General features: G+C 42.7%; 1 protein-coding gene across 1 annotated transcript; it reads right to left on the reverse strand.

The window, feature by feature from the left end:
- Nucleotides 1-8,606: 8,606 nt before the first annotated feature.
- On the reverse strand, nt 8,607-13,860 carry LOC135204479 (uncharacterized). Its single transcript, XM_064234657.1, has 6 exons — nt 12,730-13,860; nt 12,039-12,209; nt 11,751-11,918; nt 10,490-10,561; nt 10,108-10,257; nt 8,607-9,196 (listed from the first exon to the last, which is right to left on the reverse strand). Exons 1-5 carry the CDS (start codon nt 12,896-12,898, stop codon nt 10,115-10,117), a joined length of 723 nt encoding a protein of 240 aa, XP_064090727.1. The 5' UTR covers nt 12,899-13,860; the 3' UTR covers nt 8,607-9,196; nt 10,108-10,114.
- Between the last annotated feature and the right edge of the window lie 685 nt (nt 13,861-14,545).

The raw sequence follows: 14,545 nt of genomic DNA on the forward strand, positions 1-14,545 counted from the left end.
CTTATATCCTTTTATCGTGGGCACTGCTAATTTGTCCACATTTCTCAAATGCAGGAGGGAAACTCAGCGATTTGGTTCACCAGAGGTCGTGGGAGGAGGAAATACCTCTCTTCCTACACCATCTCCTGAAGACCAGTCCAACTTTCGACCTGGGATAAACTAGCTCGAGAGGAAGCTCTTCTCAGCATTGGCCCAATAGCCCACCCCCCCCCCTCTGCCAACTCTGATCATCAAAGAATTGAAAAACCTCAACTCGCTCCCTGGCCAAACTTCTTGATTTTAGTCCTGAACGCCAGTCCAGACTCAGAGTCAGGAGAAAAAAAAGGGGGGGGTTTTTTTTTCCGTGGTACCTCTCGTAAGTGGGGCTGTTTTTGAGAAGATCGACTCTCTCTGGCAGGGTTTTTCTCTGGGAAGTCTACCCCAGAAGAGACATGACCGCCTCCGTTGAACCCAATCGCCTTGAAGGGCCAAAAGGGGGGGACGATCAGAGAGTCACATTCTCGCTCCTGGCGACGCCGCAAAAAACCCCCTTTTCCTTGTTACCTCTCCTAGAAGGTTTGAACGGGGGAAAGCGGCAGTACACAGTCCCATCCCCGTCCGGAGTCCCAGAGGATGGCATCTAACCGCTAGTGCTTCCGGGTCGAGTAACTGGAGAGCAGATAAATCGGAAGCCTCTTCGGTTGTCGAGGTTTGCGAAGAGGGTCCGACTAGCGGGACTTCCCCACAACTTTCCCATAGCTCTTGACAGACTTCTAGAATGTAGGGTTCCATTTCTGTGGGAAGCATTCTGATGTCGAACGGCTTAAAAGATCCGCTCGCAACATTTTTCGAATTCCTGAAATTGAACCTTGTCAGGATCACTATGTTTTCGAGCCTTCCGCTCCCATAAAAGGATGTCTCTCCGCTATCACGAACAGTGACCCTGAGAGTGTGTCCCCCCCTGCTTTTTTATGTAAGCGAGAAGCCGTAGTGTTGTCCGAGTGTTGATCTGGACTAACTCGGCTCAACCAATACAATCATTCTTCCGAAGAAACTGAAGGGCCAACCGAATAGCCTCCCCAATTCTTTTAAGTTTATGTGCCAGGACCTTCTGTTTCCCCTATCCAGAAGGCCTGACACCCTTTCCTCCTTTCCTAGTGTTTGCTCCCCAGCCCACCATGGAGGGCGTCTGAAAACAACACTAGGTCGGGGCTCAAAAGCTGTTGAGGGCACATCCCTTCCGAGAGTTTTGGTCGGATCTTGCCACCACTTTCAGAATGATCCTTGACCCGTTTTTTGATCATAATCAAAGTTCGCAGGTCTAAGAATTCTTGGTCTTTCCAGTTTTCTGCCATAAAAAACTGGAAGTGGGCCTGAGGTGCAACCTCCCCAGGGAACAAACAAACTTGTTCTCCAAGCGAAGAAATGGTTACCCATCAGAGACTCATCCATTCCTTCGCCGAGCAATGTTTCTTTCCCTAAGAAGGGCTAACACTTTCTCTAAGCAAAAAAAAATTCTCTGCTGACGTTCCTATTTTGATGGTAAAAAGCCTTGAAAACAAAGCCGAGCTGATCCATTCTGAATCCCCAGATTACACGATGGACTGCGTGGGGATCAGAATTGGGACTTTTCGTAACTTTACTATAAGGCCCCAGGGCCTTCGTCAGCTGCAATGTTTCGGTCTGAAGGTCCTCCAGGCACCTTGACTTCGAAAGTAAGGCGACTTGATTAGCCAGTCGGTCCATGGTAGAGCGAGGACTCTTAGTTTTCGATGAGGTGGAAGCCATTTCGCCACATTCCGCATGTAGGAAAGTTACCAAAAAACCCATCGGCGCCGTTACTCAGACCGAAAGCACAGAGCCCTGAACTGGAAAGGAACCGACCTGCCTGGTCCCTTTTTAAAGGACGAACTCCCTCATGGAACTTTCCTTGATTGGGGATGGATCCGGTGGGACGTGGAAATAAGCGTCTTGAAGGTCCCAATGACACCATCCAATCCCCCTGGTCTCAAGGCTCCTAGCACAGACTGAGAAGTTTCCCCATCCTGAATTTTTCCATTTCTTTTAACAAAAACGTTCAGTTCTGCTGACGTCTAGGACAGGTCCTCCCATCCACCCCCAGACCTGCTTTCGGAACCATGGAAATAACCTGTTTGTAGAAGCCTGGGGAATCCAGCACTCAGAATTCCGCTACTGCCTTCGTTCCAACCAATTTGATCTAGAAAGGTCGAGGTAACGAATCTGTTTGCTTCTCAGACTGGTATGGAGGGCGACAGGTCTATCTGGCTTCGTGCTCAAAGGAGGCGTAGAGAGGAAAAGGGATCTTGTATCCTCCTCTCCGATCACCATCCTAGGGTCCAGGCAGGGTCCGCCCCCTATCGTCCTCCATGCCTGAGCAAATAAGGTGAGTCCTCCACCCTACAGGTGCCTGAGGGCTAGAAATGTCAATCTTGTTTCCTTCCTTGGTAGAAGAGATCTTACCTCTGAGGACCCCACCCCCTTCCTCTCGATGGAACCTCTAGAGGAAGGTGCTCCACGAAAGGGCTTAAATTTCTTTTCTTCTTGGGTGCTGGAGCTGTTTGAAGTAGAAGCCCCTGAGGAGTAAGGTCGTCTTGAAGATTGAGTCAAGAGGTCCCTTAGTTGCGTTTTTCTTGCAAATTTACCGACAGTATCCTTAATCATGGATTGCGGGAAACAAATGCGTAGAAAGAAGGGGGCCGAATAGTCAACTCCGCTTTCTGAGCGGGAGGGAAAAACTGCTTTCGCCGTAGAAAGCTACAATAGAGAGCTCTCTTTTTAAGCAGACCTGTAGCAAAAATGAGATGCTAACCCTCATCAGAAGCCATCCCTTACTGCTCTATCCATACAAGCTAGTACAACGCGAAAGCTCTTCTAGGCGAAATTGAGTCCTTGACTACCTCGATTGGTACATCCAGCGGCCCCGAGGCACCAATCTAAAAAGTTAAACACCTCCTAGCGTCTTATATAACCCCTTGAGGTGATGATCCGTCTCCGTCATTTGTCCAGGAAACCTTAGCCCGATGAACAAAGTCAAGATCTCCTTGGAGCGTCCACCAAATTGGCGAAATCTCCTTGAGAAGAGGACGGTGCCTTCAATCCTGCTTCTTCTCCTGTCTCGTACCAGATCCCGGCTCTCCCTTTCAGTCTAGATGGAGGAAGTGCAAAAGAAGTCTTCCCTTTAACCTTCCTTGAATCCATCCAATCCTGGACTCTCTTAAACGCTCTCTTCGCGGAGAGCGAAGTGGCCATCTTAACGAAGCCAGGGGCCTTCCTGCCTTCGATGAAGCAAATTGTGAAGGTGGAGAGCAAGGACTTGGCGCTTGAAAATTATCTGGAATAATTTCTTAAGTAAATCCGTCAACGTCTTATAGTCTGACGACGCTGACGCATTTGGTTCGTCATCATCAGTAGGGCAGCGATCACTAGACGAATCCTTCTCTTGGTCATCAGCGCCTTTCAAAGATCGCGATGACTTCGACACTTTAACCTGAGAAACATCCTTGAAAGCGTCCCGATATGTAAGGCGCCGTGCGTTCTGAGAAACGTCCTGCAGAACGTCCTGATATGAAGAACGCCGTGCGTCCTGAAGAGCGTCATGATGTGAAGGACGCCGTGCGTCCTGAACAGCGTCCGCTTGAGCGTCTTGCTGAACGTCCTGATGTGTAGGACGCCGTGCGTCCTGAACAGCGTCAGTTGGAGCGTCTTGGCGAGCGATCCGCGCGTCTTGAAAAGCGTCTTCTCGAGTCTGGTAAGCGCTTCGTTGTTTAAGACGCCGAGCGTGATCATCAACATGCAAAGCTTGACGTTCCGATCTTGATTCTTGAGCGTTCTCGGCCTTTTGACAAAGACGCTGGCCGCTTGTGCGACAACTCACGTCTCTGTCAAATTCGTCTCTCCTAGACGCCCTTTCATGAGGAACATAATCACGTTCTCTAATGCGTCGGCTACGGAGTAGGAGCAGGGGACTGCCTAGTTCTCTTAATAGGCAGCCACCTATCCTTCCTTCTATGACTAGTTTCTGCCTCCTTTCTCTCAAAAAAGGAGGCTAACTGTCTCTGCATTTCCCAAAGCATTTTCCTTGAAGGGGAAAGTTCTCGATCAGGAGAAGGACTCATCCTGTGCGAGGAAGATGGGCGAGGGGATGCCCTTTCCTTCAACTCAGGAACAAGCTTAGAGCGACTTGGACGCTCGAAAGAGTCCTCCCCTGATGAAGCCTTGTTCCTTTTCTGTGGCGGAAAAGCTTCAAAATCTTCAGGTGACGAATCTACATAACGATCAGAAGGACGTGAAGCGTCCTCTTCTCTGAAACCTCTCTTAAGAGGGCGACAAGAGCGACGCCGCTTGTGCGACAACTTGCGCCCCTGCCGACTCTCCCCCTTGAGGTCTTCCGAGCGTCCCAACCTCGGCGAGGAGAGGAAGTCTCGGAAGAAGAAAGAAGCACTCTTTCAAGTATTCGTGCCCGTGCACGAACACCGGCAGCCTGAGATTCGTCCTCAGTTTCTGCCGAAGGGACGTCAGACCGGTCATTAGATCCCGTAACCCTCCTTCGGCTTTCGGCTTGCCCTCTCCCTAAGGCCTGGGAGTCCGGCAGGGGCCTAGGCCTAGAGGCATTATGGGACCGATCTGACACCCCTTCCACTACACTAGATGCACTAACACTTTTATCAACAATTCACATTTGACTGTAGAGCAATCACTTTAGATTCTAAGGCGCGAATCGACTCCATGATCGTAACTAATACGCTTCCTTCTGCAGACACTTCCTGATTGTTCGGAGGCAATACAACACAACTGGAGAATTCATCACGGAGGTTTAATGAGAATTACATTCTACAGGTTTTAATGGGATACAATACCTTGACTTCTACTCACAGAAGCACTCCTAGAGGAAGACCTCCTGATTCTATCACGCTCAAGCTTTTTCACGTAAGAATCATATGCCTTCCATTCAATTTCAGTCAATTGCTCACACTCGATGCATCTATCATTCCACATACATACATGACCACGACATTCGAGCACATGAATGAGGGTCTACCGAAGCTTTCGGCAACCTCACCTTACATTCATGCACCTTACACACCCTGAAGCTAGCAGCGCTAGATCCAGACATCGTAATCAAAGAAAAGTCAAAGCCAAATTCAAATCAAATCCACTATCACGTATGCCAAGCCAACAAGCCAAATCAAAACCAAAAGTCAATCAGAATACTCAAGTTAGCACATGAAGTTTCAAAATCCTAGGCGGAGGTCTGTAAACAGTTGTTTACCGACCGGCTGACAGAGAAAAATCTGAATAGAAAATGGGAATGATTCCTGATATCCGCCTCCCAGCGGCGGGAATGGGTACTAACCACCTGGCCGCCCACTGCGTGTGCCGGAGTTTTTGAAATTCTGTCGGACGTCGGAGAATACAGCTATATATATATCTGACAGGTAAGTTTCATGAACAAATTTAAGATTTAAACAGAGGGTACTGAAAAGGGTGGCTACGGCAGTGGAAATCTCACCAAAACGCTTTAGAAATTTTTACTTACAACTAAAAATGTTTCGAAGATTGACGCTATCTTGATGTTTACGGAGTCGCTTGTGTCAACAAACTTCCCATTTCATGTGCTAAATCTGCACACCACTTGTACCCATAGACGCTGGGGCACTTTCATCACAAAAATCGTAACCCACCTCTTACCAGCACTTATTCGTACTTATTCAAGGGGACTACGGCATTCTTTGCGCTCTTCAATTGTTTATCAGTGTTGTCAATTGGTATGTGTTTACCCTCCAAACTAGGTATAAGACTTACACAAACCGGGGAAATAAGAGAAATTAGCGTATCTATTTGTAGTATATATACATATTAGAGCAATTTTATCATTACTGCATTACTATGACAACTAGAATTCATCGAAACAGTTTGTAAATGCATCGGCGTATGTGTGACGCTCCACTAGATTGGCAACGATGAGCCATTTTTCCACGTCGTCTGCTCGTAAGTATACATCCAAAACATTTGTAACTTTTTGGGGGTTAATTTGGTTGCAAAAAGGATAATGGACATGAATTAAATAAACATTTTGAAGTAGAGTTAAACTAAATATTGAGTAAAGTAAACAATTAAGGGAATAAAGCTTTGCATCTCATAATCAGTGTTGTCGTCTGCTGCTCGTAACTTTGTTTACGGAGTGAGTGCTTAGGAAACACGAACAGCAATGTGGTTCGAGTCACTGTGGAGTGAATTAAGACCAAAATGTGTATAATTACAATCAATAAGCACTGTGGAGTTACAGTTGTGATGGCAGTAAGGATAAAACCACTGATTACAAGGTAAGAATGAATTCAGTTCCAACCATAACCCCGGGAATAACAAGTTTTCAATATATCACAATATGTTGACGAAACTTCAGTCTTTTAAATGGTATGCTTAGAGTTGCAATTGTATTCATGTTTCACCAATTAAATATCGAGTGAATAAGACCCGTCCACCGTGATGAGGGTTGGCCTGTCGTGATATTCTACCCTAAAAAGCTCCACCTACCCTCTCCCCACCCTCCACCGCCACCCCTTTCCTTCTAAGTTCCTTCGCCTTCCTTTCTCTCTCTCTCTCTCTCTCTCTCTCTCTCTCTGTTGCCATTCGGTATGTGTTCACCCTCCAAACTGGGTATAAGACTACACACAAAACGTTAAAATTGGTGAAATTAGGCTATGTATTTGAAGTATGAAACTTCAATCTTTTGAATGGTATGATTAAATTTGTAATTATATTCTTGTTTCACCAATTAAATATCGAGTGAATAAGGCCTGGCTGGCGCGATGACGAAGGATCGTCCGCGGTTGTTTACCCTACATGAGGCCCCAAAAATTACCCCAAAGGACATGACCATGCCTAGCCTTGGGGTACGTACGTACGTAAGGACCCACAAATAGCTACCTATACCCCAAAGGACATGACCTAGCATACCCTAGCCTACCCTGGGGTACGTACGTACATTTGGATCTACAAAATGCCCGCAAAGGACGTGACCATGGCCTAGCCTACCCTACCTCAGATACACAAGGACCCAAAAATACCCCAAACAACAGGCCCCAACATACCCTACCCTACCCTCGGATACGTAGGTAGCCTATGTACATTTCGACCCACAAAATACCCAACAAGGACACGACCCTCCATACCCTGGGGTACGAAAAGACGTCACAAACTCCCCCACACAACAGATACTCACAAACGCCCTTCTCTAAATCCTCCTCCCGAAGGACAGGACCACGAGGCTCAATAGGGGATGGTTCCTAAACGTCAAAATGGGCACGGCCTTCGGAGGAGGAGGATGGGGATGAAGAACGACGTCAATCAACTTCTAAGGTCGGGATCGTACTGAGTGAGGGACTCAGAAGGGGAGCTATTTGTACGATGTAAACAAAGGAATTATATTCGAATTTGATTATTTCTTAGATTTATTTATTGATTTAATAATAATTTATGTTAAATTTATTATATAATTTATTAATATATAAGTAAATATGCTATTTATTCACCGTATTAAAATCAAGAAGAATTTATCAATTTACTATCCGCAAATGGAAGCCATTCGTTCCGGCGATGTAAATAAACAAGTCATTGATGAATCATATTATTTCATGATTTTTTAAACATTTTAAGAATATTTATGAATGATTATAGATAAAATATACCTTATATGAAAATTTACATATATAATACACGCAAAAAATATTTTTATCATTATAATATTTGAATTAAGGGAGTTTCATTAGTTTCTCGCTTGACTAAAAATACACTCGCACCACCAACTCCGCATCAAATTAATGATAAGTAAACACAATCAATGTATTTATATAATAAATCAAAATAAATCCATAATTAATATATTTAATAGTAATGTATTTCATATCTGCGTCATTTCCCGTATAAACAAACTATATTCAACCATACATCCTGGAACACCATTTGCTATCAAAATAATTATCAGTTTATCTATGGCTGACAAATAACTTATCTCTCTCTCTCTCTCTCTCTCTCTCTCTCTCTCTCTCTCTCTCTCTCTCTCTCTCTCCTCTCTCTCTCTCTCTCATTAAAGATAACAGACAACATCCTATATCAGAATATATATATATATATATATATATATATATATTATATATATATATATATATATATATATATATATATATATATCTTACAGTTGCTTCAAATCTATTGTTTATATATTTCAATTAAGTTCAGGATTTGAAAAATATCTCTCTCTCTCTCTCTCTCTCTCTCTCTCTCTCTCTCTCTCTCTCTCTCACACACACACACACACACACACACACACACACACACACACAAACACAGCTAGGAATAGAACATAGAAGATAATCAAAAGCACTTATAGTTTTATATTGTTATTTATTTTTAAAAAGTGTGTCTATGTGTATATTGTCACATTAAAATCAAATGTACACAAACATCCAGTTATGTTTCATCAACCATTGATTAATGTATACATTCTTTTAATAATGACTAATAACTTGGAAAACTGAACATGAAGGCTTATACTACAATCTTTGCTTGTCACGGGAACAAACCAGTGCTTGGTAATACACAGATTTTATTTAAAATATGATATACATTTAATTCTAGGTAACGACAACTCTATATGACTAGAAAAAAAACTGTGCATTTGTTTAAGGAGAGGTCACACAGCACTAGGCCTAGTCATAAACCAGAGTGATGGCACGCGTTTTAAAAGTGAAATTATAGTGAAATAGGGATCAGAGATTATATTTAGCCTAGGATGAGAGCCACTCTGTAATTAACTGGAAATAAAACACACACTTAGACTGTTAAAAACTCTAGTGAAACGATCACACAGTGAAAACACTATTATAATTTACACAACACTGCAGTTGGCTTTAGACAACTACACACACTGTTGTAACTACAGTAAAAAAAAAATGTAGCCCTGTATTCAATCATGAACTGAAACAAACATTATTAAGTTAAGTGGGTGGGACAACACACTCAATTCTGAATTAAAACAACACTATTAAGTCGAGACTTATTGAGCAAGACAATGAGACAGATGGTTTCCGGTAGAAATCAGCATCATAGTTGGGATCTAGGTTAATAGCAGCATCACAGTTGGGTTCTGGGTAATAGGAGCATGGGTCTAGGTTGTAACAGCATCACACAGGTGGTTCTGGAGAGAGAGAGAGAGAGAGAAAGGTGACACTGTGTTAAAAATGACAATGCAATACGTCTAGCTAAAAATAAAAAGCACTAAAAATGGCACTAGATAAGAACACAGATTCTCCCAAAGCCTTTTCACTTCTTTGTCTTTTCTCTGAGACAGTTAAGTTACATAAATCTTCATCAATTTCCTTCAGGGATGAAGTTAAAGCAGAGAATTGGTTGTTTAAAAACAAAAGCTAGAGGTGTGGAAGCAGCCCCCAGATTCCATGACCTAACCTGACATATAGAGGTTTCTTCATATTTGCCTTCCCTCCCTCATGCAGCTCAGGAAATGGTGGTATAAAAACCAGTCACAATCCCTTCTTGAGGTATAGATCATAGCACCTCTGACTGTGGGGTGCATCAGACAAGGTGCTCATCCTCCCCTGTTTCAGCCTATGCGGAGTAGATCACAAAATATGGCTGCGCGCTTGGGGTTTAAGGGAAGTTTTCTGTGCTCTTCCAGTTCTTAGTATGGGCTGCTTGGCTGGAAAGAACACAGAACTTGCTAGCCAGCTGTCTAAGTCTCAGAGATACACCCCACAGCAAGGTGGATGCTCTTCTGAACAAGTGCCTGAAAGCAGAGCTGTAAGTATAGCAGATCTGCTGTACAGCTCTGCTTTCAGGCACTTCTTCAGAGCAGATTAGCTTCCTTAAGAGTTAGAGAAACGGGAAAGTACTATATGCCTTGAGACTTTGGCTGCTGTGACCAAAACTCCTCTTGTGGTGAGGCATCGTTCGATAACCTCCTGAGGCTTAGTAACCCTAAGCCATAGGAGGTTATCGAAGGCTCAGGTTCTGGTGGCACCGACAAAATCTGGGCTGCTAAAGAGCAGTATCATCCCAGCACAGAAGAGTGAGAGAGAGAGAGAGACTTACCTTCGGACTAATAGAAGTTTCTTTCGCACACAAAGCACAGTTGACCGTTACAGATATGGTTCTCGACAATCCAGGGTCCACTTTTATATAATGAATAACAGTTTCCACTCCCACTTCCAGTTATGGTGCCTGAGGTCACTGACATGTTTCCTGTGGGGGGAAAAAGATGGAAACAGTCTGAGTTTCAGTCCATAAATCTGCATATTGGTTTATTAGCATCAGCAGAGTTTGAAAAGAGTAACATAGGTTGGTCGCGTGGTACGTGCTCGGAGCTGCGAACCATTTTCAATTTTGTTTCATGCTTTTTCCTACTTACTGTATGCACAAAGCGAACGACTTAATGTTCCAGTTTTGTTTGATATCTTAAAGTAATTGCACATACCATTGACATTCATCCACACTGGATTTGCTGTGGGGCCCTCTCGGTAGAGTCCGATCCAGTATCTCGCTCCATCTGCCCGAAAAAAATGTTTTGTGAGCTTTGATTTACACGAAAAACGAGTGTAGTTTGAAGAACAAGTTGTATTTATACTTCTGAGAATTTTGCATCAAGTTCTGGTTACTGGATGTCTGGATAAGCAATGCTGAAGCCTTCGTTCCCTCCAGAAACGGCTGAGGCCTATATCGGTTAACCCCCTATAACAGCAGACTACAAAGACAGTTCAGGAAAAACTGTAACAATATGGTCTTCAAATGAGTCTAGAAAGCAATAAACTGTGTTCCATAGTCTAACAGTCATGCCAGAAGAGCCAAGAGTTGCTAGAAACAGACAGTCGCCTCTTCTGCAAGCACTCGGAAATTGGCTTATTTCCGTTGAGTAAGCATGGAAAGAGGTGGTGTCATGCATTATGATGACATGTTTAGGGAAGTTTGCCTATTGGGTCTGCAAAGTACTGTTTACCAATTTGACTCTCGCTGCATTTGTTAGCGAAACGGCAACGTAGCCGGAATTTTGACTACAGGAGTAGGGAGCTCGTCAGCAAGCAAAGAGGTGCTCTGCTTTGAGGAGAAGCGGGGCAGTGTAAGGACGTGGTCCGGCAGCCCTTGCGTAAACGGGAAGAATCCCTAAGGAATGGACAGCATATACCATAATAAAAAATACGTCTTGGGTAGTGATCACCTTTTGTTACGTGTGCTTTATCTCTCCATGGGTTTTCTTTTAGGTAATTGTATTAACTTTGGTGTTAAGAATGTTATGGAATGTGACTCTAAAGTATTGTGGTTTTGTGTTGATACTTTAATTTTGGTGTAATTAGTGTTCTGTCATTGTAAGAGACTTTTCTTTTGTTTTCTTTTAGGTGTTGACTGCAAGTTACGTACCGACTATTTTGTCCTGGTCTATTTAATTGCTTTATACAAAGCTTTGTGTTAATGTATTACTAGTTACGATTGTTTATTAGTTTGCATTTAATTGTTAGTTAGCTATTATTTTGGTTTTGTTAAGTCTAAGTTTTTTTAATAAATATACTTTTAAAGAGAATAGTTTCCTTTCTGCAATATTTACCATTGTCTTGTTTATGAACCTTTTATGAAGGGAATGGTCTACTTTACCCTAGCGAATTAAGCCATAACAAGCTTTAACTATAAAATTCACGTGACAGGTGGCCTAGTGCAGGCGTTACAGAACTGCCTCAGGGACTTACTACCCTGATAGCGGAGAACCACCATCACATCGTCACGCTTTGGGGTGGTTTCCAGAGTAGCCAGCTGCCCTCCTTCAGCCTTGCAGATGTTCAGAGCTTTAGAGAAGTTCCCAACCAACGGGCAATGCATCTTGTAGAATCCGTATTGGCCCCGTGTGTAATCAGGCTCTGAAAGGGAACACAGCTAATGAATGGAGAGTGTGCGTTGACAGACACGTTATAGGTGCATCACGAGGCATTTAGGTCTAAGGCAGGAGTAAAAGATTCTGGTGATTTTCCTCAACTTACTGAACCAGTAGAAAGTCGTGGCAGAGGAGATCCCTGGGCTTGGTTCTTGCAGCTCCAAATGGCCAAAGTAGGTCACAGAGATGAGGCATCGCGATGCGTTGCTTTCCGCCATCCTGAGCCACGTGGTGCTCGTGCAGTTAATGACCACTTGGCAAAAGTTTCTACACTGACCTGAAAAGCAGGTGTTTTAAATAGCAGAGATTATAGGTCTACAGGAACATTTCGCTCAAAGTGATTTCTGCTGGAAGCGAGAGCAATCTTACTACCTTTCTCAGCCACAAGTACTCTGGAATATTGGAATGTAAAATTCACTAAGTCTAGATTAAGTTTTAAAATCTCACCAAGTCCACATTAAGCTTAAAACTCTCACCAAGTCTAGATTAAGCTTAAAAATCTCAGTCTACATTAAGTTTAAAACTCTCGCCAAATCTAGATTCAAGTTAAAGCAACAGAAAAATCAGTGAAACACTGAGTATAAAAGAAAGTAAGTTGGTATCATCATAAACTTTTCCAGATTCTATAAACAAAGCCTCTTATTTCTAACAGAGAAACAGATTAGTTTATACACTTTGAACCTCTACAAAATCTGAAGGTACTATTTGCAATAAATAGCCGAATTTTGTACACTGAGATAAGCCACAGGTTCAAAAGACTATAAACAAACAATAAGAAAACTGGTGTTAAAACTCACAGGGCTTCTCAACTGTGACATTGTGCTTGATGTACTGTGCTGGCATGACCTTCCCAGTGAAGATGGTGGTTCTCATCACGTCGTAGATACCGTTGACGCTTGATGTCACCAGGTTGTATAACATTCCCATGGAAAGCAACGTCACCAGGATCATTGACACTGCCCTCATCTTGTCTGTCTGAAGATTTCTGGGGATCTGTTGAGGGAGTTAAAGATGGAAGAAGTCGTGTTTTGGATATGGCGTACGCGCCACAACAGAATAGGAACAGGAAGTCCGCTCACGACAAAAGTGACGCCCTAAGTATCGTGAGGATTCAGAAAATAGGCTTTTTTTGTGCCCTAATCTGACCCCATTCGGAATATATCTCAAACACTGCCTTCCCACAATCCTCTATATTATTCCTTCAGGGCATCTTTGTCGTCAGGTCACCTATCACGACCAACCTTCCTTGATTTCTCTCTCTGTTCACCTAGTCGGGTACAATCTTGTTAGCCAACTGTGGCGTGTTGCACTTTCTGTGGAGGTATGGTCCCTGGGAACCTTACCCTAAAAGTTATAATGGTGCACCAGAATTCTAAGGCTTATAGACACACACACACACACACATAGACAAGGTGAATATAATCATATAGAGGCACCTGACCCTCATGATGAACTACATTTCCATTATAGCCTCCATAAACTAGGTTGCCAATACACAAAATTACAGGTTGGTAGCAAACGCAATCTTTAGCTCGGTTGCAAGTCAAGTGAGAGCGACCCACTTGATCCAAATGATTAGTGATGATGATTGGAGTTATGCTCGGCAATATATATACACATATGAATCTATATTTTGGAGACCAAAATAGCCACGAAAATGTCGACGACAATAAGCAAGACTGGCGCCCTCGTCGTTTACCGCAAAATAATGATAATCGTGCAGACTTTCTTGCCATTGGGAGTTGCAAGTACAATGCCCCACTCATAAATAAAACACATTATTCACTGGCTTCCAGAAGCGCATTCATACGAATTTACTGACGTCACTGAATAGAAAAATATTCCGTTGCACGGGAATACACGTAGAACGAAGCATATAGATAATTTTGGCATGCAAGTTCGTTTTAATGGAACTTTGTAAAGCAGGTTAATACGCTTCGTATATCACTTTTCTGTTGTGGTTACGAAGCGTCTGTCTGTCTGTCTGTCTGTCCACCCTGAAGGAATATTGAATTACTGGAAATGCCAAGTGCTTTCGCCTTCTTACCAAAACATGATCACAGCAACCAAAGCTATACAGAGACATATTCAGTATTCATAGGAAGAAGAAAAAGAACTTGACGACCACAAAAATAGGAAGGTATCTATGTTGTCCAACCCATATTGTGGATATTCGTTACAATAAAGCTCTTAAGACCTATGGAGAATCGGATGACATAAAAGAAGCTTCCTCAAACACCATTTTATTGGATTTGCAACTCTTAAAAACCTTTTAAAAATTGTTTAATACAAATATATCCTTCACTCGGAATGATATACAAGACATGCTTATACAAAAATAGCCCCAGATAAGATAGCAATATTGTATACGTAATTCCATGTATGGATTTATTTCCCATAGGTCAGACTATTCGGAATTTCATGACATAAGTCAGGATATCAGAGGATCATTCGAGCTCAAAGATATATAATATATATATAGATATATATATATATATATATATATATATATATATTATATATATAGTATATATAATATATATATATATATTAGGGCTTGTGCCTTGTATGATAAGGCGCCCTATGAGGTAATGTAGACGAGCGATAATCTAT

This window comes from Macrobrachium nipponense, chromosome 47 (assembly GCF_015104395.2).
Source record: "Macrobrachium nipponense isolate FS-2020 chromosome 47, ASM1510439v2, whole genome shotgun sequence".
Lineage (NCBI taxonomy): Eukaryota > Metazoa > Arthropoda > Malacostraca > Decapoda > Palaemonidae > Macrobrachium > Macrobrachium nipponense.

Bases quoted from the DNA above. Each gene is read 5' to 3' on its own strand.
- LOC135204479 (XM_064234657.1), bottom strand. From the start codon at position 12,898: ATGAGGGCAGTGTCAATGATCCTGGTGACGTTGCTTTCCATGGGAATG. The intron at 10,562-11,750 runs GTAAGTCCCTGA...TTTTTCGGGCAG, and splicing joins GGTTCTCCGCTATCAGGGTA to ATGGAGCGAGATACTGGATC. The intron at 10,258-10,489 runs GTATGTGCAATT...TTCCCCCCACAG, and splicing joins AGTGTGGATGAATGTCAATG to GAAACATGTCAGTGACCTCA.